General features: G+C 43.2%; 1 protein-coding gene across 1 annotated transcript in view; it reads right to left on the bottom strand.

Annotated features, from left to right (window-relative positions):
* Positions 1-24,276, bottom strand: part of NFXL1 (nuclear transcription factor, X-box binding like 1) — a 66,036-nt gene that overhangs the window by 30,516 nt on the left and 11,244 nt on the right. Inside the window, exons 4-15 of the mRNA XM_081959712.1 lie at positions 23,132-23,265; positions 21,769-21,947; positions 19,939-20,100; positions 18,754-18,854; positions 16,610-16,724; positions 15,401-15,525; positions 12,626-12,748; positions 11,960-12,050; positions 9,661-9,781; positions 7,517-7,676; positions 4,751-4,842; positions 3,677-3,698 (exon numbers count right to left, since the gene is read on the bottom strand). Coding sequence (XP_081815838.1) covers positions 3,677-3,698; positions 4,751-4,842; positions 7,517-7,676; positions 9,661-9,781; positions 11,960-12,050; positions 12,626-12,748; positions 15,401-15,525; positions 16,610-16,724; positions 18,754-18,854; positions 19,939-20,100; positions 21,769-21,947; positions 23,132-23,265 — 1,425 coding nt within the window. The remainder of the gene's footprint in view (positions 1-3,676; positions 3,699-4,750; positions 4,843-7,516; positions 7,677-9,660; positions 9,782-11,959; positions 12,051-12,625; positions 12,749-15,400; positions 15,526-16,609; positions 16,725-18,753; positions 18,855-19,938; positions 20,101-21,768; positions 21,948-23,131; positions 23,266-24,276) is intronic.

Genomic DNA, 24,276 nt, shown 5'->3' on the forward strand with positions numbered 1-24,276 from the left:
CTTGTATCCAGTATCCATTGCTAAGTGTATATAAACCATTGTTAAATGTCTAAGTCTCTGTGTGTTGTATTTTGCTCCTGGGTTGTCTCAAAATAGTAGTCACACTGCAAACACTCTGACATAATAGGATTGCGATACTCATTTGGTTTTGGAATGTTAGTGATACAAGCATCATTAAAATAAACTGTGTAATACTGGATTCAAATTCTTTGCTATCAAAATCTAAAATCATGGATATGCAGTGTAAACTATTAGTCAAGTTCATTTATGAAGATGTTGAAGAGTACTGGGCCTAAGACAGAACCTTGAGTGTCCCTCCACATACTTCCCTCCCTCTAGTTATTGTTCCATTAAGGTATATATGCCGAGTGTGGTTGGTTATGAACAATTCTTTGTAAAGATCTGAAAAAGCAATTAAATTTCAGAATTGTTATAAAAATAATCTGAAGATAAGAGTAGGAAAAAAGCAGAGATAGACACCAAACAAAGTTATTAAATACAGAGGAGGCTTATTAAGACCGCAGCCAATAAGAATTCTAATTATAGGTAAAGATTCCCCTCGCACATATGTGCTAGTTGTTCTCGACTTATGACGGTTGCTGTGTCCCAGGTTCACGTCGCAACATAAATTTGGGGCTTAATTTTGGTCATAAGGTAATGACTACATTTATAGTGAATATTGGGTATAATAGTTTTCTTCTGCGACACATCCCACTCCCAACTCTTAATGCCCACCTCCATTGATATCCATCTGGAAAAAAAAGAGTCAAAAAGCTTTTGTCCTGATCCTTCCAGACATCACATCATCTGCAAATAGCAGCCTACTGGAAAGTTGAGAAATAAAGAGTTTCAATCCACACTCCTGAAACATAATCCACACTTGTTCTAAACTAACAATCTATGCCAGATGTTCTAGTCCAGGATTAATGGTATTTTTTTCCAAACCTGATTGGTCTGAATACATACCGTTGTTAAGGTATTTCTTACTAACCAAAGTCCATTTTTATTGATATTATTATGATTAAATTAGCCATAACAGTTTACATTCCTGCCAGTCTGATTAAATTAGCCTTAACAGTTTACATTCCTGCCAGTCTGCATAACATTTTGTACTAATTCTCTTCAGAACTACCTGTTATTTTTTTTTAGGTTCCCCTCACACGTATGTGCTAGTCGTTCCTGACTCTAGAGGGGCGGTGCCCATCTCCGTTTCAAAGCCAAAGAGCCAGAGCTGCCCAAAGACATCTCTGTGGTCATGTGGCCGGCATGGCTAAATGCCAAAGGCGCACGGAAAGCTGTTACCTTCCCACTAAAGGTGATTCCTATTTTTCTACTTGCATTTTTACATGCTTTCGAACTGCTAGGTTGGCAGACGCTGGGACAAGTAACGGGAGTTCACTCCATTACCCAACACTAGGGATTTGAACCGCCAAACTGCCAACCTTTCTGATCGACGACCTCAGTGTCTTAGCCACTGCGTCCCTATATTTTTTAAAAAATTAAATCCCCTGTTGTTTTGCAATAAGAAATTATACTTAGATGACTGATTGATTACAACCTTACGGAATTCAGTTCATGAAAAATAATCCCTTTTTAGTGAAGGGCACTGAGCATTATTTTAGTATCAAAATTCAAAAACTGAAGCATGTTATGTTTAAATGTTTCCTTAAAGTTGTGTCATGTAAATGAGGGTGAATTTTACGTATATTGAATTGGGAACTGGAATTGAGTCTTTTTGCTTAGCTTGGGGAATGGTGTTACCCACGTATCAGATTCTCAGAAATACACATGTAAAGGTTGTTAAGGAGAGAAAAGGAACATGCTAGAAAGTGGCGGAGAAGATCAGAGGTGTTGATTCTCCACAATCCACTAGATCTGGGGTGTCAAACTCGCGGCATCATGTGACGTATGGCGACTTTCCCCCCTTTGTTAAACCAGGTATGGGCGTGGCCAGCGAGTTTAGCAGCCCTGCACTAGGTTGTTATAATCAAGTATTGTTAAGTTGTACTGTGTGTCTGGCAACCTTTTTATTTATAGCACAGAATAAATAAATGTATTGCTGCTATTTAACATTAAAGCCCCTCTTTTGGTCACAATATGCTTTTAGATAGAAAAGTGGTTATCAGGGGGTCAACTAATTAAACTATATAAGACTTTCTGCTATGAACATCCAACAACATCCCTTCCCATACCTGGAAGAATATGCAAGGAATGTTTTGAAGCTCTACAATCTTCTCCTTAACTGACTTTTAAAAATAATTATTTCCGCTAAAAATAAAAACTTTCAGGAATTAACCCACTCCAGGGGAAACGAGAGAAGGAAATGGATGAGGGGAGAGGAGTAGGAGAGAGGGAAGGAGAGGGAATTGGAGAAGAGAAGAGAGAAGAGGGGAGAGAAGAAGAGGAAAAGGGACGAGGAGGAAGGAGAAGGAAGTAGAGAGGGGAAAGGAGAGAGATAAATATATAGAATGTTATGGTACAACTATGAAAATAATGCCTATAACTATGACGTACAACTTTATATATTTAAAAGAGATTATAAATGTATGATTAAGAGAATATTGGTTATAATCAGGGTGCATAAAACTATGTATACTCAAAAAGGACTACCATTTTTTTCGGAGTATAAGACGCACCATTTTCCCTCAAAAAAGAGGGTGAAAATCTGGGTGTGTCTTATACATTAAATATATATTTTAGCCTCCCAAAACCCCACCCCCTTTGCAAAAATGGCCTTGCATAGCCTTTAGGAGGCTTTCAGAGTGCTCCTGGGGGCTGAGGAGGGCAGACGTGAGCAAAAAATGGGCCGTTTTTTGCTCGTTTTTGCCCCCCCCCCCAGCCCCCAGGAGCACTCTACAAGTGACCTAAAGGCTATGCATGCCCCTTTTCTGACAAAAAACGAGCCATTTTGGGGAGGTCTGCAGAGTGCAAAAACTTTTTTTTAATTTGCCTCTTCAAAATCTTGCGTCTTATACTCCGAAAAATACGGTAGATACAGCCAGTATTCTGCTGCTGCAAAACTGGAATTGAGATGTACTATAAAGAAAATATACAATAAAAATATTTATTTTTTTAAAAAAGGAACCCTCTCCATCTTCCGTCCAGAATGACTTTAGGACCTCTTATATAATATTGAGCTTAAGATATATTATTTCTATCAGGCAACTGGAGAGCTCTCAAATGCTACTTTGGTCACCATATTTCCCTAGGTGACATTTGAAATCCATTTTCAAAATATCATTTGCTGATGCTCTTGAAACAGCCACAAAATAAATCATGCCAGCAGTGTCAGCTGACAAGCCATTTAACTGTTTTACAGAAATATTAAAAATAATAAAGCCCCATTAAGAAACATAACTTAATTCTTGCTAAATAAGCATTGACAGAAATTTATTTCACCAATGTGTCACATTATTTGAAATATGTCAAAAGGTTTAATCAAATGAGGACCACACGCTTACAAACACTTTACAACAACTTTGCATTACTCTGCTGATGGAAATGTCAACTTTTGGATGAAAAACTATCTGTGGGTTTCAAACCAAAAGCAAAACATTTCGGCTGCAAATAAACTTCATGTCAAATCAATTAAATGCTAATGCTCTGAGAATCTAGTTAAAACCAAGTTATGCATGGTTCAATTTTATTTCAAATAATGACAGCTATAATGACTCACCTCGTGTTTTCCAAGGCATTGCCTGCAAAGGAAAAAATAAACAAGCTCAATTTATTGAAATGCGATTCCATTTTGTTCATCTGAATAGGTTCTTCGGGAACTCTTCTGAGAGATCCCTTGGATGGGCTCACTTGTTTACCTTTCTAGATGGGCAAAGAGAAGAACCTGAAGTCTCAGCATGGAGAACCTGTTTTATTAATGGGGGAGAGGGACATGGTGGCCCAGTGGCTAAGTCGTTCCCAACTCTAGGGGGCGGTGCTCATTTCCGTTTCAAAGCCGAAGAGCCAGCACTGTCCGAAGACATCTCTGTGGTCATATGACTGGCATGACTAAACGCCGAAGGCGCACAGAGCGCTGTTCCCTTCCCACCAAAGATGGTCCCTATTTTTCTACTTGCATTTTTACATGGTTTCAAACTGCTAGGTTGGCAGAAGCTGGGGCAAGTAACAGAAGCTTATTCCATTACGTGGCACTAGGGATTCCAACTGCTGACCTTTCTGATTGACAAGCTCAGCATCTTAGCCAGTGAGCCACCATTAAACTGATAGCTCCTTATAAATCCCTGCAGAGGTGGAAAAGCAATTACGGTGGTTGAGTAAGCTGAAATTAAAACCAGAAAAAAGAGAGATGCTGTTGGTAAGAGAAAACTGGAATTTATATACTTTATCCGATTCAGCCTTCATTAATAGTGTCCCATTTAATTAAAACACAAATAAGTTGCAATACAAATCATTCTCAACTTACGGTCACAATTGAGCTCAAAATTTATGTTGCTAAGTGAGACATTTGTTACGAGGGTTTTGCTCCATTTTACAATCTTTCTTGCCACAGTTCGGGACACTGCAACCGTCATAAAGATGAGTCAGTTGCGAAGTGTCTGAATTTTGATCATGTGACCATGGGAATGCTGCACTGCTCGTGAATGTGAAATACGGTCATAAGGGATGGCTTCCAGTGCTGTTGTAACTTGGAAGGGTCAATAAATGAACTGTTGTAAGTCGAGAATTGCCTGTATTACACATTTCTACCATATGCATTGAAAGTAGCAAAGCAAAAAAGTTAAAAGTCACTTACGTTGGTATAGGGACTTTGCATGGAGGACAAGGCAATGCTGTCTGGATAAAAGCAGGGGTGGCGGGCTGCTCCCAGGGGCCAGCGGGCTGATGCTGAAAGGAAAAGAAAAAAAAAATCAACAGTCCAACAAAGCTTGGCTTTCCTGATTTACCGTATTTTTCAGACTATAAGATGTACTTTTTTCTCTCCCAAAAGGGGGTGAAAATATCTGTGCATCTTATAGACTAAATATTGCTGAAGCCCTGCCCACCCACTGGCCATTTTTGGGCCTCTGCATGCCCCGTTTTCAGACATTTTTTCTGCCTTTTTTCAGGGCTTTTTTGGCCTGTTTTTGAGGCTTTTTCGGCCCTTTTTTAAAAAAACAGTTAAGTTCAAAGCAGGTTGTGATGATTATTCTAAAAGTCGTGGTGCCAATTCCATCCGGACACATTCATGCTCCTTCAATAACTTGAGTCGTGGTGGGTTTTCATTTCCCTCCCACAGTTCTCTGTTTCAAACTATTTCAAAAGAAGTCATTATCTGTTAACACATATAAAGTTAGATGTGTATTTCCTTTATTATACTGTTCTGGTAAAATACCTAATAAGAATATATCTTGTTTAAAATCTATATGTTGTATGGACAGCATTGGAAAAATGAGGAGATCCCTGCAGATGAAAGACTTATAAAAAAAAATAGAATGTGTAGAGATGGATAGATTAACACTTAAAGGAAAAGAAAAGGAAGAAACAGAATACTTTTTAACATGGAACTTGCTTTACCATGGCTAACTAACAGAAACAGAGATTAGAAACTAAAAAAGGTTTCTAATATAATATATATACAACCCCTGGTATGGCCATATATATATATATATATATATATATATATATATATATATATATATATATATATATATATATATATATATATATATATATATACACATATATATACATATACATATACATATACATATACATATACATATACATATACATATACATATACATATACATATATATATATATATATATATAAAATCACATAGTAATATATATATATACTACTGTTGTTGTTCTTCTTCTATTCAAAATTAATTTTACCCAGACAACATGTTCAGATAGATTTTGAGGGTTTTTTAATGCTTATTAAGAAAAATGTACTAATAAAACTTTTTTTAAAAAAAAGAAGTCATTTTCCGATGTTTTTGGTAATTACAACATCCATCAAAGTCTCATGATTTCTAGTGGAATCCTAGTGGACAACCATTTAAATATGAGCCAGCAGTGTACAGCAGCTGCCAAAAAAGCCAACACAGTTCTAGGCTGCATCAACAGGAATAGAATCAAGATCATGCAAAGTGTTAATACAACTTTGGGTAAGGCCACACTTGGAATACTGCATCCAGTTTGGTTGCCATGATGTAAAAAAGATGTGGAGACTCTAGAAAGAGTGCAGAGAAGAGCAACAAAGATGATTAGGGGACTGGAGGCTAAAACATATGAAGAACGGTTGCAGGAACTGGGGATGTCTAGTTTGATGAAAAGAAGGACTAGGGGAGACATCATAGCAGTCTTCCAATATCTCAGGGGTTGCCACAAAGAAGAGGGAGTCAAACTATTCTCCAAGGCACCCGAGGGTAGAACAAGAAGCAATGGGTGGAAACTAATCAAGGAGAGAAGCAACTTAGAACTGAGGAGAAATTTTCTGGCAGTTAGAACAATTAATTAATCAGTGGAACAACTTGCCTCTGGAACACTGGAAGTTTTAAAGAAGATGTTGGATATCCATTTGTCTGAAATGGTACAGGGTTTCCTGTCTTGGCAAGGGGTTGGACTAGACCTTCAAGGTCCCTTCCAACTCTGTTATTCTATTCTATTCTATTCGATCCTACAATCTAATCAGCCCCTTCATGGATTACTGCCTTGTCGTGGTGAAGGGGCTTGCGTAGCTCAATGAAGCTATGAGCTATGCCGTGCAGGGCCACCCAAGATGGACAGATCATAGCAGAGGTCTCTGATAAAACGTGATCCACTGGAGAAGTAAATGGCAACCCACTCCAGTATCTTTGCCATGAAAACCCCATTGACAGCCTTGTCCATGGGGTCGCAATGGGTCGGACACGAATTCGCAACTAACAACAACAACAATCTAATCAGCAGCAGAACATCGCCTGCCAAGTGATCTTGGTTACCTAACAGAAATTAGACACACTTTTCTTCTGAGGGGAGGCTGCCTGTCAGACCTGCAAGCCATCTTATCTTTTTGGGTTTCAGGCCTGCCACACTTCCTACTATGGGAAAATGGGAGGGGGGAATATACGGAATTGGGTGATGTGTAGCCATAATAATATTCTTCTTAGAAAATCAAGGTCATTTTTCTCTCTGCACCTGGCCGGATGTGGATGGGAGGAATCTGTCTTCATGGCAGTGAAAGATTGGACCATGTGATGGACTTGTGGGTGTTGGGACAGGATCTTGAACTTTCAACTGGGTGGGAAAACCTGGAAGCTTTCAGATTTGGGTTTTCCCCGATGTGCCAACAATACATCTCTAATAAATTGGAACTTTGAGGAAACACAAGCCTCGGAGTTTTATTTCGTTCGGGGTGTTTTTTAGAACCCTGACACAATATGGGTCAAGAGAACAACAAACCTTTTTAAATTCCTAAAGCTAGCAAACCTACAGCATCTATCTGCAGGGTTTTGGGGTTTTTTTGCTTTTAAACTCTCTTTCCTAAGAAGAGTAGAAGACACTTTTAGTATGTTACGAGCTTCTGTCTCACCAAGCCAGTTTGCTTCACAAGGGCTTCATCGTGGCAAGAAGCAGGGCACAAGTGACCACACTTTTCAAAAACTTTCTTGCAGATCTGGTGGCAAGGAGGGCAAGGGCCAAAATGGCAACTGTGTTTCTCTCGACAAGGATGATGGCAAGTTGGCGGCTGCCTAGAACAAGAAAAATTAGAAATTAGCCCAGCAGTTGATTGATCACTATTAGCTACTTGGCATGATGCATATTCATGGTTGTAATCTATAGAGCAGGGGTGTCAAACTCAAGGCCCAGGGGCCTGATCCGGTCCATGGGGTGCTTAGATCCAGGCCGCGGAACCACCCTGGAAACAATGAAGAACCGGCCCGCGGTGCCTCTGCTAGTGAAAATGGCACTCACGAGGGCCACGGGCAGCCCTCCGGAGCTCCGTTTTCACTGGCAGAGGGTGCAGGAGGCCATCGCAGCCATAAACGGAGCTTATACAGAGCCCGTTTTCTCTGGCAGAGTGCTCGGGCCACTACAGGTGTCCCCAACAGGAGTGACATCAAGCTGGCCATGCCCCCCCCCTCCTGAGATTAAACACAACCTTGATGTGGTCCCCAATGAAATTGAGTTTGACACCTCTGAACTAGATTAATTTCCTCCCCACCTGCTACAATGATCTTTTAGCACATAACTACAACCACCTTTACATCCAAACAATTGATTGCACAGTAATAAGAGCAATAAACATCTCTGAGTCAGCACATTTTTAAAAGGCTATTAAGGCTTGAGAAGCTTAGAAAAGGACCACTAGAAGGATCAAGTGACTAGCATATCCATTACCAGTGAAGTCATAACGGTGAAGAAGAAGAAAAATTCAGTAAGATAGAGTATATGATAGACTCCTAAAATTATTAATGGTCAGAACAAAGCAATCACAATTTATCCCCTCATAAACTCACTGGGCAGCCCAGTGAAACCAAGGTAGAAAATGTTGAAATTCCGTGACAATTTATGAAGGTTAAGGATACAGTTTTCTGTATCCAACTTTTCTTGGCAAGGTTTTTCAGTGGTTTACCTGCTTCCTAAGGCTGAGAGAAACTGACTGGCACAAGATCACCCTGTTGACTTCATGCCTAAGGTAGGACTAGAATCAGTGGTGGGTTACGGCCGGTACGGGTGTACCGGTGCCTACTGGGAGCAGCAGGTACCATTCTGATATGGTGCTGTGGAGGGCCCACCCGCCTGCCCACTCTCCTTACCGGTATTTGACCCTACCGGGCCGTTTGCGCATGCAGCATACAGCTGAAGCATTGCAGGGCGTGGTGCGCAAGTTTACTTAGCGCGCGTGCACGTGGTGGACGCCTGGCCTCGTCGCAGCATATCGCGATGGGATCCGGAACCCACCACTGACTAGAACTCATGGACTCCTGGTTTCTAGTCTGGTGTCTTGATCACTACACCAAACTATCTCCCTCTCAACCCTAGGAAGCAGGCGAGAGCAGGCTGGAGATCTTGCAAAGAAACTTGCACGGACCATTTGAGGAGGTCTCCAGGCGTCAACACTGGCTGAAAGCAGGGGTGGGCTGTTGGAAGTTCGCAGGTGTTCAGGAGAGCCTCTAGCTAAGATTCTGTGCAGCTCAGAGAACCTCCAAATCTCACTCCTGGCTGGCCCTGCCCTCCCGCCACACCCCTCCTAGGAGTCCCCCTGTGGCCCATTTTGGATACAAGTAAGCATAGGGCGCGTGTGGAGGCTTGGGGAGGGCGACAAACAGGCCTACCGGAAGTTTGGGACGGCCAGAAATGAGCCTGTTTCCAGCCTCCAGAGAGCCTCTGGAGCCCGGGGAGGCAGTTTTCACCCTCCCAGAGACTCGAGGAAAGCCTCAGGAGCCCAGGGAGGACAAAAATGCCCCCCTCCTCCCCGTGGTGCAGGAGGCTGACTAGGCCACGCCCACCCAGCAACTAGGCAGAGAACCCCTTGCTAAAATGTTTGAAGCCCACCCCTGGCTCAAAGCAACCCACTCCCTCAAAAGGACAGCAAAACAAGGCTTTGTAGCTATAAGCTCCAGTACAAGGAAATAAACGTTCGCAGCTTTTTCGCAGCTCATAAAACTTGTTATACTCTCCACAAGTTTAATTTAAAAACTAATAATAACAATAAAACAAATGAATACTAACCTGCAGAATTCTTTGCACCTGGGGGCTTTGGTGGTACGTTCTCTCCCACAGGGTACTTTGAGAACAGTTTTACCACAATTGCACTTCACATCCACAGTTTCAGGGCATGGATAGCAGCTGCCTAAAATTTAATACATGCACTATAAATAGCCAGTTTTGAAAGAAGACAATTAGAAAGCCACTGGCAGCTATCATGCCTCATCTCCCCCAATCAAAACAACTAAGACTAATTATATCAGGCACATATTCAAGACCATAAGGGAAAGATTCTCCTCACACATATGTGCTAATCATTCCCGACTCTAGGGGGTGGTGCTGATCTCCGTTTCAAAGCCGAAGAGCCAGCGCTGTCCAAAGATGTCTCCATGGTCATGTGGCCGGCATGACTAAATGCCGAAGGCACACGGAATGTTGTTGTCTTCCCACCAAAGGTGGTCTCTATATTTCTACTTGTATTTGTACGTGCTTTCGAACTGCTAGGTTGGCAGAAGCTGGGACAAGTAATGGTAGCTCACTCCATTACGCGGCGCTAGGGATTCGAACCACCGAACTGCTGATCTTTCTGATCAGCAAGCTCAACGTCGTAGCCACTAAGCCACCACATCCCTGTACTCAAGACCATAGGAAGCCTTCATTCAGAGTTTTGAATCACATGTGTATTACATATTTACAATGCATCTCAATCAAAAATTATTCATGAAAAATAATCTATTAAATGATTAAAGGGGGTATAAATATGTAATAGATAACCTCTGAGCTTCTGATGGCTCAGAGGTTATCTATTACATGTTTACAACACAATCAATAATTGTTCATGAACAATCATCTATTAAACAGGACATGATGGCTCAGCGGTTAAATACGCTGAGCTCTTCAGCTGGAGAGTCGGCAGCCTGGATTCGAGATCTGAGCTCCGAGAAATGGGGTAAGTTCCCGTTCCTTGCTCCAGCTCCTGCTCACCTGGCAGTTCAAAATTGTGCAAATGCGAGTAGATAAATAGGTATCACTTTGGTGGGAACAGCATTCCGTGCATCTTTGGCACATAGCCATGCTGACCCCATGACCACAGAAATTGTCTTTCGAGAACGCTGGCTTCCTCAGCCAAGAAACAGTGCTGACTACCGTGCCCTAGAGTTTGACATGACTGACCTTAATCATTTTACCTTTACCTTAATCATCTATTAGTACAATTCTACGATTGTCAGGCTCTGTTTCGTTTACTTGCTATTGGCTGCCATAGAAATGGGGAGGGTGGGGGCATGGTATTTGCGATGGGAATACATGGTACAGGAGTGATATGGAAAAGGGAATTTTCTTCTCAACATTATCTGCGCATGCTGGTGACCGGTGTTTGGACCTGGTCAAGACCAACCATCCTGCATGATGATGCCTTTTGGAGATGCAATCTACATGACACCTAAGGGAGTTACAGATTGGTCACTGGGGTAGGGTTGTTGGAGGGAGGTGGCTGGGTTATCATTTGATATGTACTTGTTTGCACCTTTCGGGCTCAGATCTTGCTTTACTTTCGCTGCTATCTTTTCATAACCAGCAAAAGCATTTTAATTCCACGAATAATGGAGTTGGGAGTTTTCTTTCTTGGTTATTGATGGAGGCATGCCTGACACTGATATCTATTTCTCTCTAAGTTCTTAAAGTTCAGAAGTAAACCCATAAGATGTCTGACTCCTACACAGAACCTCTTTTCAATCAAAAGGGGCCACAGGGCATCTGTCTATGATTTGCCAAAATTAACATTTGTTTCTGCAAACAAATCTGAAGCACTTTCATAGAATAAAAAATGAATTCTGTGTGCACGCGATATAATGGAAACTAATAATGTGGAAAGCTTATTCATCATCTCAGCGTTGTGAGCCATGTTTTCCTCAAGCCCAAAGCCAGTGACTAAATTATAGGGTTATTCTTGTGCAATTTTCATCAATGTGATAAAAGCTAAACAAGCTGTTACTTGTCTTCTGTGATTTTCCCCTCTATCCAACTATTTAATTCAGTGCATTAAAAATAAGAAATAACTTAAATAACATTATTAGAGCTAGTGGGGATATATATATATATATATTTACCAACATAACTGTTTGCAACTTCCTACCTGTTGCTGCAGTTAAAAATTCAAGGGTCAATCTGTGAATGATGCATTTTCATGGTGTTTTGGCTGAAATTGCAAAGGTTGACTTACGTATCTGTGATTACATACAGTCAATGTTTTGCAACTCCAAGCAAGGAGTCGGATGCCATTTAGTTTAAAAGGTTATAAGCAGGATTTCCAGCTCATTCTTACCTCTGTGGCAGACTGAAGGACACTTGTGATTACGACATCCTAACGTTCGACCACAGACTTGGTCACATGACGGACAATTTCCAGGACAACACTGTATCAAATATATAAGTTCTTATATAGAGAAATTGCTATATGAAATTGCAAGTCTATCCAGATTTCCCTGAGTAAATGATATTATGTAGACTCTGTTTCCCCGAAAATAAGACCTCCCCGGATAATAAGCCCTTCCTGAAAATACTGCAACATGGCAGCAGCCATAAAGTGACCACGCTTGCCACCTCCTGCACCTCAAAAATAATAAGACTTCCCTGAAAATAAGGCAAAACGCTTATTTCGGGGGTTAAAAGACAATAAGACCCTGTCTTATTTTCGGGGAAACACAGTAGCAAGACTTAGTAATAAGCAAGCATTCATATTTATTCTTTTCAGAGCAGGCATCAGAGTTTCATTTTTTTAAAATGTGTGCCAGTAGTTCACAGAAAGAAGTGATAATAAAGTGATCTTCTCTTATCTTTTCCTAACATATTCTTCCCCCTCCTTTCTCCCCTTGCATTTTTTCAGCATATTTCTGCATGCCATCACATGGTTTCATAGATCAAAAACGAATTGAAACATTGAATTCCTAAAACACAGTACTAAAACACAGTACTCATCTGCCACATTTACCTTTCTCTTGCACTGGTGTTTCTGACAATCCCGTATTTTTGTACATTTGGTGTCACAGAGGTATGGTTTATGGCAGGGCATTTGTTTCATATGCTTCCCACAACGGCACTGCTTTTCGACTTCCTATCAAGGTACCATGGAAAGAAAATAAAGCTGGCATACATTATGCATGTCCAAATCTAGTTACCAACCATATTTTTCGCAAAATAAGACACACCTGAACATAAGACGCACCTAGGTTTAGAGCACTGGTGGGTTCCAGATCCCGTTGCAACTGGTACAATCGGGGCTTTCGCGCACGTGTATGAAGCGTACAGCGCCTGCGCAGCGCTCTGCCGAGCAGCTGGAGCATCATGGGTGGTAAGTACTGGACGCCAGGCCCCCTTGCACCACTGCAAAACTTGGCAAGGAGTCTCGGAGAGTCACAAACCAATTAAGCCAACTAATTGTCTCCTGCAAACTCAACTCCCCTTTCGCTCCTCTTTTATGTCCTCTGGGAGGGGTCATTCATCATCCACTTGTGGCCTTACTCCCAAGTCGCCCCCTGCTCTTTAGCTGTTCCCTTCATCTGGCAACTCTGCGCATGCGCGCACTGGGAACAGGCTCCAGCTGTTCGTCTGCCTCACTGATGTCTGACTCTGAAGGCAGCTGATGACTGTCAGGCGGCCCTGGCCCCCTCTCTGCCCCCGACACAGAGCCCTCATCAGAGCCTTCCCCAGACTCCAGGACTGGCCCATCTTCCTCCCCAACCTCCTCACTGTCCGAATCTGCTGCCAGCTCCTCTGGCCACTGGTGGGTCACAACACTGACAACAAATTGAATGAAGTATAAAAATAACCCTTTAGGAAAAAGATGAGCAGGTTAAAATAGTCTCACAACTGAAAAAAAAGTCTGCATAATTAAATCTATATCGTTATTTTATTTATTAACCTGAATATAACACTTTGGAATACCTCCTCAGTTACCTCAATTTCTGGGGAAAACAATAGCTTATTGGGATCCCCTTTTGCTGATTGTGAACCAGTTATCCACACACGGTTCCTATATGGTTCAGCATGAATGTCATTACAGGTAATCCTCGATTTACGACCACAATGCCCATTTCATAATCTTTCTTATCCCAGTTGTTAAGTGAATCACTGCATTGTTAACAACGTGGTTGTTAAGTGAATCTGGCTTCCCCATTGACTTTTATTTTCAGAAGCTCGCAAAATGAAATCACATGACCCTGGGACAAAAAATAGGAGACAGTTGCCAAGCATCTGAATTTTGATCATGTGACCAGGGGGAATGCTCCAATGGTCAAAAGTGTGAAAAACGGCCATGAGCAGGGGTGAAAATTCTACTGGCTCAGACGGGTTTGAGTGAACTCCAATGATCAGCTGGGAGAGAACCGGTTCGCTCTGATGATCAAGTGGGCCCGCCCACCCGCCCACTTTATTGACCTTTATCTCCTCAGCGGAGTCGCGCGGCAGAGTGGATTGCTGCGCCTCAGCTGTTTTCCTCCCCAGCAGTAATGCGAAAGTTAAGTATTCTCAAAACTGCCCACGCGCGCAAAGCAAAAGTTTTTTTAAAAGTTTTTTTAAAATTTTTCCTTTCAAATTCATTCTTAAATATACATTCTTATAATTGCTATTTAACATTTGTCAATTCATATCATTTTCCCGCCTGTATATTTACATTTTCATACTTATTTCCTCTCCCCGATTTTATAATGTGTGGTCTGAATTATTTGTTTTGTGCTTTGTTCCTTTCTCTTTCTATTTGTATCTTTTTTTCAAGCCAATCATAAAATCGCCCCCATGTCCTGTAGTATACTGATTCCTCTTTGTCCTTTATTCTCAATGTCAACCTGTTCATTTCTGCACAATCTAATATCTTCTTTATTATCTCTCCTTCTGATGGGATTTTGTCTGCTTTCCAATATATAATTATTGTAAATAAATGTAAATTTGTAAATAATTACAAATGTAATTATTATTTGTCTGCAAATAATGCTGTTATTATTTGTACAATCAGATATGAGTCTTCTTTAATATATTTCTCTGGTAGAATACCCAATAAGAATATCTCTGGCTTAACTTCGAAACGGTTGTTAAACCGGTAGGACCGTGGTGGGTTGCAGGTGGTACGCCCTGATACGGGCATACCAGTGCCTGCCAGGAGCACCGGGTACTGTTCCGGTATGGTGCTCCAGAGGGCCCACTTGCCCGCCCGCCCTCCTTACCTGTATTTCAGCTCTTCGGCGCTTCCGCACATGGAGCGTATGGCGCCTACGCGACGCTCCGCCAATCAGCTGGAGCGTCGAGGTGTCTCAGGAGGTAAGGAGGAGTATGTGCGCTACGCGCATTCATGTGATGGATGCCGTACTGGTTGCAACAGAATCCGGAACCCACTACTGTGGTAGGCCCTCACTCTTAACAATGCCATTGTAACTTTGAATGGTCACTAAATGGACTGTTATAAGTCAAGGACCGCCTGTCTTTGGATCAGCTTCATTTAAATATGCTCCTAAACATTTTCCCCAAGCCATTTTCACATAATTACTTGGGGATTATCTTGGTTTTGAGAAAAAGAAACTGGAAAACTACTAGACGTGGAAGCCTGCTGGATCTCATTATCCCCTAGAAATAATGGAGATAGGATGTTTTTGGACTCAGTGAGAAGCGTCTGTGTACAGGAAAAATAATTTAGTGCCTCACTGAAAAGAAGATCTTTCAAAATGAAGCAATGCAAATCTATTCAAAAGAACCGGAAGGGAAAGAAAATGCTAACCTGTCGACAGATTTCACAAGCATTTCGATGGCAGCGTTGTGAACATCTATGAAGGCCACATTCAAGAACTTTGTCGCAACTATCTCCACAAGTAGGCACGTCTTCAGTACACGGCAAAGAAAATTCTAAAATAAAAGCGAAATTGAAACCATACACATTGCTTCCATTGAATCATCATCATCTTTTAATGACCCCATAACCCCTTGCTGGGTGGAATCTGGGCAACTGAATGGAGTGTTTTAATGGCGGGATACCCTTCCTGTCGCCAATGGGTAGTTTTGTTCAGCAAATATATTCTCGTTGTGCCCAGAGAGAGAAATATCTGCCTCTACCTAGGATCGAACTCACAGTCTCCTGATTATGAGGTGAGAGCTCCACCTCTAGGCCACCTCACCACTCCAAATTGTTGCCATTTAATATACAGAGGAAGATGCATATATTTTCACGTGTTTTTGCATTTATCTAAAAGAAATATGTTGCTTCTAGACATTGTTTTGTTTTCAAAACCTTGATTGTTTTTTTACACCTATGATCAGATGTATAAATAGTTCCAGGCAGAGGTATTGGACATCACTTACAGCAGGGATGTCCAAACTTGGGAACTTTAAGACTTGTGGACTTCAACTCCCAGAATTCCCCAAGTCTTAAAGTTCCCAAGTTTGGACACCCCTGACTTACAGCCACTTTCAATAACCCAGTTCTTTTTAACTACTTTTATTTTTCTGTCTTTCGCTTGTTCTTAATGCAATTTGAACAGTGGTGGGATTCAAATAATTTAACAACCAGCCTCTGCTCTAATGACCAGCTGGGTAGGCGTGGCTTAGTGGTCATGTAACTGTGCGGATGTGGCCAACTCAACATTACTCAGGTCGATGGGCGCTTCTCCTTAGCTGTTACAATGTAATAAGGGTTAACAGGAGAGGCAGTTTCTGTAAGCAGGGCAATAAAGATTAGGCTAGAAACAATACCAGAATGTTTCCTTCCTGCCTTCCTTACAGGATTAGCCCTGTAAAGTGGGAAAAAGCAAAAGGAGATTTCTTCCAACAACCGGTTCTCCAAACTGCTTAGAAAGTTAACAACCGGTTCTCCCAAATAGGTGTGGGCCGGCTGAATCCCACCACTGAATTTGAATCACCACTGTTTTAGGAAAATTGTATTAATGAAATAACTTTAATGGTGAATAAAAAGACAGTGGAGAAGGAAACTTACTTGATTTTCCACAGGGACAAGACCTTTTCCCAGATCTGGGACATTCTCCACAGGAGCCACTGTGACAAATTTGTTCACAGACATGATAGCCACAAGCCAAGGTTCGCCCACAAATCTTGCGAGAAAATACACATAGCAATGGCAAGTGAGGGACACAGAAATTTCTCAAATATAATTCGACAAAACAGAAGAAGAAAAAGCAAGTTCTCCAAATAAGTTATCATATTTTTCGGAGTATAAGACGCCCGAGAGTGTAAGAGGCACCTTAGTTTTGGAGGAGGAAAACAGGGGGGGCGGGGGGGAATTCTGCCTACCAGGTATTCATCTGGCTAGCGTCCTTAGCCTACGCCAGAGGTCGGCAATCTGAAACACTCAAAGAGCCACAAAGGTTCAAACCGGAAGCCCTCACGTTCAATTCTGGAGCTGACCGGAAGTCCTGTTCCCCCACCATAGAGTCTCCTCCTAGTCTGGCATCCGTTTTCCTCTACCTGTCCTAACCGAAAGCGCTATCAATTGTGGAGCTGACCGGAAAACCGGCCCCTTGCCATAGTCTCTCCACCTGGTGCACCCTGCTTCCCCCCCACAACCGGAAGCTCCTCTCAAATATGAGGTGCCAACTGGCGACAGGGAGCCTCAGCAGAGCGATGAAAGAGCCACATGCGGCTCCAGAGCTGCAGATTGCTGATCCCTGGCCTAGGCAAACATTAGTCTGCTGGTTGTGTGTGCGGGCCTCGTTGGTGATGAAAGGCAGCTTCTAAAGCACAGCTGATCGTCGCAGGGAGCTCCAGTTAGTAAAGCAGGCGAAGCACGGAAGCGGTAAAACAAGGCTGCAGCTGTTCCAGGTTGCCATTTTGGACTCTGCGCCTCACATTTTCAGCTCCAAACGCCCCATTTGAGGCATGTTCAAGGCTGCGAGGAGCGCCAAAGCACATCACCGCTGATTGCCACCTGAAAACGCGACACGCAGAGGCCAAAAATGGGGCGTGCAGAGAGTTTGGGAGGCCTGCAAAGTACTCCCGGGGGCCAGGGAGGGGAAAAACACCCCCGTTTTTTGAGATTATGTTTTCACTCGTTTTTGCCCTCCTCAGTCCCCAGGAGCATTTTGCAGGCCCCCCAAACCCTCTGCATGTGCATTTTCACAAAAAATGGGATGTAGTGGGCGGGGTTTTAGAAGGCCAAAAATTGCTGTATAAGACACACCCAGATTTTCATTCTCTTTTTGGGGGGAAAAAGGTGCGTCTTGTACTCTGAAAAATACAGTAGTCCCTTGATCACTTTGCATTTCAAATATAGACCAAACTAAATTTTACTCTTAGTACAAAAATGTCCACAGTCGATACTGTAACTAGGACGATTCCCATTATTAAAGCAGCTGAAGAAGGGAAGGTCTGCAGATGGGAGGTGAAAGGCCTGGAGACTAAAATGCATGAAGGACAGTTGCAGGATGGCTAGTCTAGAGAAAAGAAGGATTAAGGCTAACAGGATAACAATATTCCAGTGTTTGAGGGACTGCCACAAGGAAGAGGGAGTCAACTTATTGTCCAAAGCGCCAGAGGGCAGGACAAGAAACAATGGATGGAAACTAACCAAGGAAAGAAGCAACCTGGAATTAAGGAGAAACTGCCTAACAGTGAGAACAATTAATCAGTGGAATGGCTTGCTTTCATCACTGGAGATTTTAAAAAAGAGACCTGACAGCTACGGTACTTGTCTGAAATGGTATAGGACAGGGGTGTCCAAACTTGGCAACTTTAAGACTTGTGGACTTCAACTCCCAGAATTCCCCAGCCAGCTCTGCTGGCTGGGGAATTCTGGGAGTTGAAGTCTACAAGTCTTAAAGTTGCCAAGTTTGGATACCCCTGGTAAAGGCCCACCTGCTAAAGCAGGGGATTGGACTAGAAGACCTCCAACCTCCATTCTGAATTTGAGATCATTTCAAATTCACTGCACATGTGTGTCACCAATCCACACTGCAATTGTCATACTGAGTTCCTGAACATCTGAATTAGAACAAAAATATTTTTTTTCTCCTTCAATCTTAAAACCCCTGTTCATAATGTTAATACACATTGGGGGGGGGGGGGGGTGTTGTTATGATAGTTAATAAGATTGTAAACAAGTCTGCTATTTATAAGGAAACTTACCTCATCACATTGCCATAAAGGACTTGCACACTGCCTTTCTGCTATTTGTTTACCACAGACACAACTTTGTTTACTGACTCTTGGACATGGCTGGCAATCTCCTAAAAGTGAGGTGAAACCGATGATCAGAAACCAGCATGGAAAGAGAACATTTTAAATGTGTGCCCGTTGAGGCAGTTAAGGGGGAAGGGAAACTATCTATCATTGATAGCTAATAGAGAAGTTTTATTCCTCTGATTTGTGAACCATCAAATCTATTCAGAACCCATAGCGACAAAAGAACCACAATGTAATGGAACGAGGAATTATTCAAATGTTGTGGCCTATTGGCCGCCAGCCCTTTCAGCAGATGAAGCAGAGGAAGAGGAGGAGGTGTGGGAGTCTGGGTCAGCACCAAGGCAACCTGGGAGCTCCGAGGGGGAAGAGGGAATGGAGCTGTCAGAGAAAGAGACAGACAGAGATGGAGCCTGGGCCGTCTGTCAGCCCTCAGATGGAGAGTCAACAGCCTCCAGGTCTGGAGGTGGCTGATGAGGAACAGTGGTGGGTTCCGGATCCCATCGCAACCGATACGCTGCAACAGGGGCTGGAGGTTCACTTTGGGCACGCGCACTGCGCACGCATGCACACCTACCGCCCTGAGACGCTCCAGCTGCTCGGCGGAGGTCACGCAGGTGCCGTACACGGCACATGCATGCACAAATGGCCCGGGTGGCTTAGAAACAGGTAAGGAATGCAGGCGGGCGGGCCTGCCAAAACACCGTTCCGGTACAGTGGCGCTGCTCCCAGCGGCCACCAGTACGCCCGTACCGGGACGACTGGCTGGAACCCACCACTGATGAGGAAGAGGAGGAACAGCTGGATCCAGTGCCTGACGCATGGATGCGCAGGAGGCAGAGGAGGGCAGTGGAAATCCATGGGCCAATCCTTCGGACGGAAGAGCCACCGCTGCTAGTGAAGCCCCATCCTAGCTCTGGGGATAAAAGGCAGGGGGTGGAGATGAATAAATATAGCACACAACTATTCATCTCCCTGTTGGACAGATTTGTTAGCCTGCGTTGAGAGAGCAGCCTTTTGCCAGGGCTGCTGGCGCTCCTAATAAAGGAATTATTGCTTCAAAAGAATTTGTCGTGTTTGGGGAGCTGGGTCAGAACACCAAATGAAGTCTTTGAACAGTACAATTTGTACCTGGATGACAAGGATTTCCACAGTTGTGCTGCCCACAGGGCAATTTTCGTCCACAGGGCAGTTGACAAGACCATTCCTTCATGCTGCATCTCCGTGGCACGGCCCTGGCCTTTTTGCAGTAGCAAGCTATTATGACCATCTTTGGGCAAGGGGGACATGGACCTAGGGAGGAGAAGACAACATCAAGAAGTTAACATACTGGTACAGCTGCGACCTCAATTTAATAGACGTCAGATGTAACGGGACAGAATTCTAATGCACACAAACAGTGGAAATAACAGACAGGTCTATTGTATTTAAAATGTCTAGAGGAAGGAATTTTACTTCAAACCTTCATTTGTGGGTAATGTCATACTGCAAATGACGCTGTGACATAAAATTCCTTCCTCTGGACATCACTTATGACTGACATTGTAATTTAACAGACGTTTGGGAGGGAGAGGTGTTCCCAGGCCAATTTGAGTTGCCTAGATGCCGCTTTATAAATCGACAGAATAGGCCAGTGATGGCGAACCTTTTTTGGCCAAAAGCAGGGGGAGCGTAGGGGGGGGTCATGCTCGGGTGTGCCATACCCATAATGCTATGTGCACGACCCCACCCCTGCGCGCATGAGCGTGCGACCAGCGACCCCCCCCGCTTTTGCCATGTTTTTTTTGCCCTCCCCAGGCTCCAGAGACTTTCTAGGAGCCTGGGGAGGTTGAAAACAGCCTCCCCCGCCCCACTCCCCCCAGACGCCTCAGGAGCTTCACTGAAGGCTCCGGAGAGCAAAAACTGGCCCTACGGCCAAACCGGAAGTCACTTCTGGTTTGCTCGTAGGGCCAATTTTTGTCCTCCGGAGCCTTCAGGAGGCTTCCCTGAAGGCTTCAGATGGCAAAAATTGGCCCTATGAGCAAACTAGACTCCCAGTTTGGCCGTAGGACCGCTTTTCAACCTCCGGAGCCTTCAGGGATGCCTCCTGAAGGCTCCGGAGGATGAAAAACAGTCCTACAAGCAAACTGGAAGTCTGTTCCTGACAACGGCCTCAAAAAAAGGCTGAAGTCAGATGGCCAGCTGACAGGGCAGCGTCTTGCGTGCCCTAACAAATGGCTCCATGTGCCACCTGTGGCACGTGTGCCATATGTTCACCATCACGGGAATAGGCTAAAGAAATATCCTTGCAGCTGAAAAAAGATTTATTATAAATATCTCACCCTAGTCTAACTTGCATAATTGTTACAGAGGAATTTTCATATTTTAATCTCATGTATTACTTTGGTCTCGATATCACTTTGTTGCATCTCTCTCTCTCTCTCTCTCTCTCTCTCTCTCTCTCTCTCTCTCCCTCCCTCCCTCCCTCCCTATATAAATGGCTGTGCGTTTCTGTGTGTGTATGTTCCAGCATAACTCTGGAGCGCCTCAAGCAACCAAACTTGGTACACAGATGACTTACTGCCTGGAAACAAATATTGTGGGGATAAGACAACCCTAACACCCCTGGGGGGGGAGGGGTCTGTTATGATACAGACTGTTGTGCCTTCAATGGCTTCTACTCTACTGCTGTAAAATGGCTTTTACTGTACTGCACAGTTGAGTTGCCATGGTAATGGCTTCACAGTACTCCACAAGGGGGCTCCCTCTGGTAAGAGAGAAAATCCAACATTAGAAATTATATTTGGTCAGGACACTTCCCCCCCATAAATAAATACCCGGACAACGCCTGGTTATCAGCTATTATGAGATAAAACGATTCCTCAAATGACTATATCGAAACTCGTCATTTACTGATGGCGTTACGTGCATATCATTCTGTACCTGTAATAGCTTAGAAACAACTGCCTTAATATTACATACCTGGATGACAAAGCAATAGACACCTGTGTCCACAAGGAGGTTTGAAATCTCTCTCACAGACCTGGCCACAGGAATGCGGAACCAGCCAGGGGTCCAGAGGTGGGTCTTCAGTCTTCCCACAATAGCAGTAGTATCGAGTAGGAATCTCAGATCGCCTGTATTCAAACCTGCATTTTGGACTGAAGAGGGGGGGAAAAATTGTTGTAACATTTGCTTTCTGTTTAATCTGCTCAAATAGGTCCCTACGATGTGAGAAGATGCATTGTTACATTTGTTATATTCAGCAGGATTGAAGCAATACAGTCTGAAATTCACTTACCAAAGCCTTTCCAAAAAATATGATGGATATACTGTGAAGAGTACCGTGTTTCCCCAAAAATAAGACAGGGTCTTATTTTCGGTGAGGTCTTATTATTTTTGAGGTGCAAGAGGCGGCAAGCGTGGTCACCTCATAGCTGCTGCTGTGTTGCAATGTGTCAGCCTCTGCTTTGCTGCTTGCTTTCGGCTGCCATTGAAACGGGGAGGGGGGGAGATAACATGGTATTTGGGAAGGGAAGTTTTCAGCACAGGAGTGAATGAAGAAGGGAGTGGTTTTCTCACCATCTACTGCGCATGCTGCAGATAGTGGAATTGCCGCCAAGGCCAACCGTCCGGCATACCAACCTGATGATGGGTTTTGAAGCTGCAGCCCACATGACACCTGTGGGGTGTGTGGATTGGACTGGGGGTTGGGGTTACTAGGGGGAGGGAGTTGGGTCACATATTGATATCTATGATTACGCGCGCTTTTGCCTCAGACCTTGCTTTGCTTAGCTGCTATCTACTCATAAACAGTAAAAGTACTCTTAATTCTGAAATATGGAGTTGAGTGGTTTCTTTCTTGGTTACTGATGGAAGCTGCCCTGACACAATGTTTTCGGGAGGGCTTACTTTCAGGGGAGGGCTTATTTTAGTGCATGTGCTCAAAAGCCCAATTGGGCTTATTATCTGGGGAGGTCTTATTTTGGGGGAAACTAAATTCAGCTCAACACTAACAGAGAAACTCACAGTGTTTATATTTGTGTGCCAAATATAAATATTTTCAAGATCCAACAACTTTAAATGGAAAGCAAAGGTTGTGCCCAATTTTGGATGAATTGGTCCCGGTGAATATATCGCAGTGGTCGTATTCTTAACTTGTACAATATTCAACGTGTGCTAGATTATCTAAACAAACTTCAGAATAAAAGTAAAAATTTTCAGCTATGGAGCTTTACACTGAAATTGCAGCTTTTATGGTAGATAAGCTCCTGGCTCCATCTGCTCCTTCTTTTCAAAGCTATTGCTCCATTTTTCTCCCCTGAATTTTTTTTAAAAAGCTTACCACGGCCATGGATAATCCTTTTTTCCAAAATCATCATCTGTCAGAGGAGAAGATACTAAGAAAAGGCTATCTTTCGCCCACTTTTGTAGGCACGGCATGTGAAATATGCAGAAGCATCCAGAACAACTCCAGACCTTGAAGAAAAACAAGGATATGTTTAGAAGCCCTTCTTGGCAATGTGTTGATCTAAACCGTAACGTTTATTTAAAAATAAAATAACTAAGAAAAGATTATGCTTCTGTCTGATGTGAAATACCTAGTTGTCTTAACTGGCTGGGGCAACCGCTATATTAACTTTATTCATCTTCATCTTCTGACAACATAGCATTTTGTGGCTAGAGATGTCTTAGCCATTAATTAATAACAGTTAACTTTCTTATCAAGAGGAACTAAAGGGCCTCTTGATGCGGGTGAAGTAGGAGAGTGCAAAAGTTGGCTTGAAACTCAACATTAAGAAAACTAAGATCATGGCATCCGGCCCTCTCAATTCTTGGCAAATCGATGGGGAAGAAATGGAGATAGTGACAGATTTTATTTTCCTGGGCTCCAAGATGGAGACTGCAGCCAAGAAATTAAAAGATGCTTGCTCCTGGGGAGGAAATCTAGACAGCAGACTAAAAAGCAGAGACATCACCTGGCCAACAAAAGTGTGTATAGTCAAGGCTATGGTTTTCCCAGTTGCAATTAATGGCTGTGAAAGTTGGACTCTAAGGAAGGCTGAGCGCCAAAGAATGGAGGCCTTTGAACTATGATGTTGGAGAAGACTCCTGCGAGTCCCTTGGACTGCAAGGCGATCAAACCGGTCAGTCCTAGAGGAGATCAACCCTGACTGCTCTTTAAAAGGCCAGATCCTGAAGATGAAACTCAAATACTTTGGCCACCTCATGAGAAGAAAGGACTCATTGGAGAAGAGCCTAATGCTGGGAAAGACAGAGGGTAAAAGAAGGAAGAGACGACAGAGAAATGAGGTGGCTGGATGGAGTCACTGAAGCAGTCGGCCTTAGTTTCAATGGACTCCAGAGGATGGTAGCGGACAGGAAGGTTTGGAGGAACGTTGTCCATGGGGTAGCGATGGGTTAGACGCGACTTCATAACTAACAGCAATAAACTTTCTTACTTTATTTTTAAAGCCAAATGTACAGGTA

The sequence above is a fragment of the Natrix helvetica genome, assembly GCF_964273705.1.
Source record: "Natrix helvetica genome assembly, chromosome: 7".
NCBI classification, from domain to species: Eukaryota; Metazoa; Chordata; class Lepidosauria; order Squamata; family Natricidae; genus Natrix; species Natrix helvetica.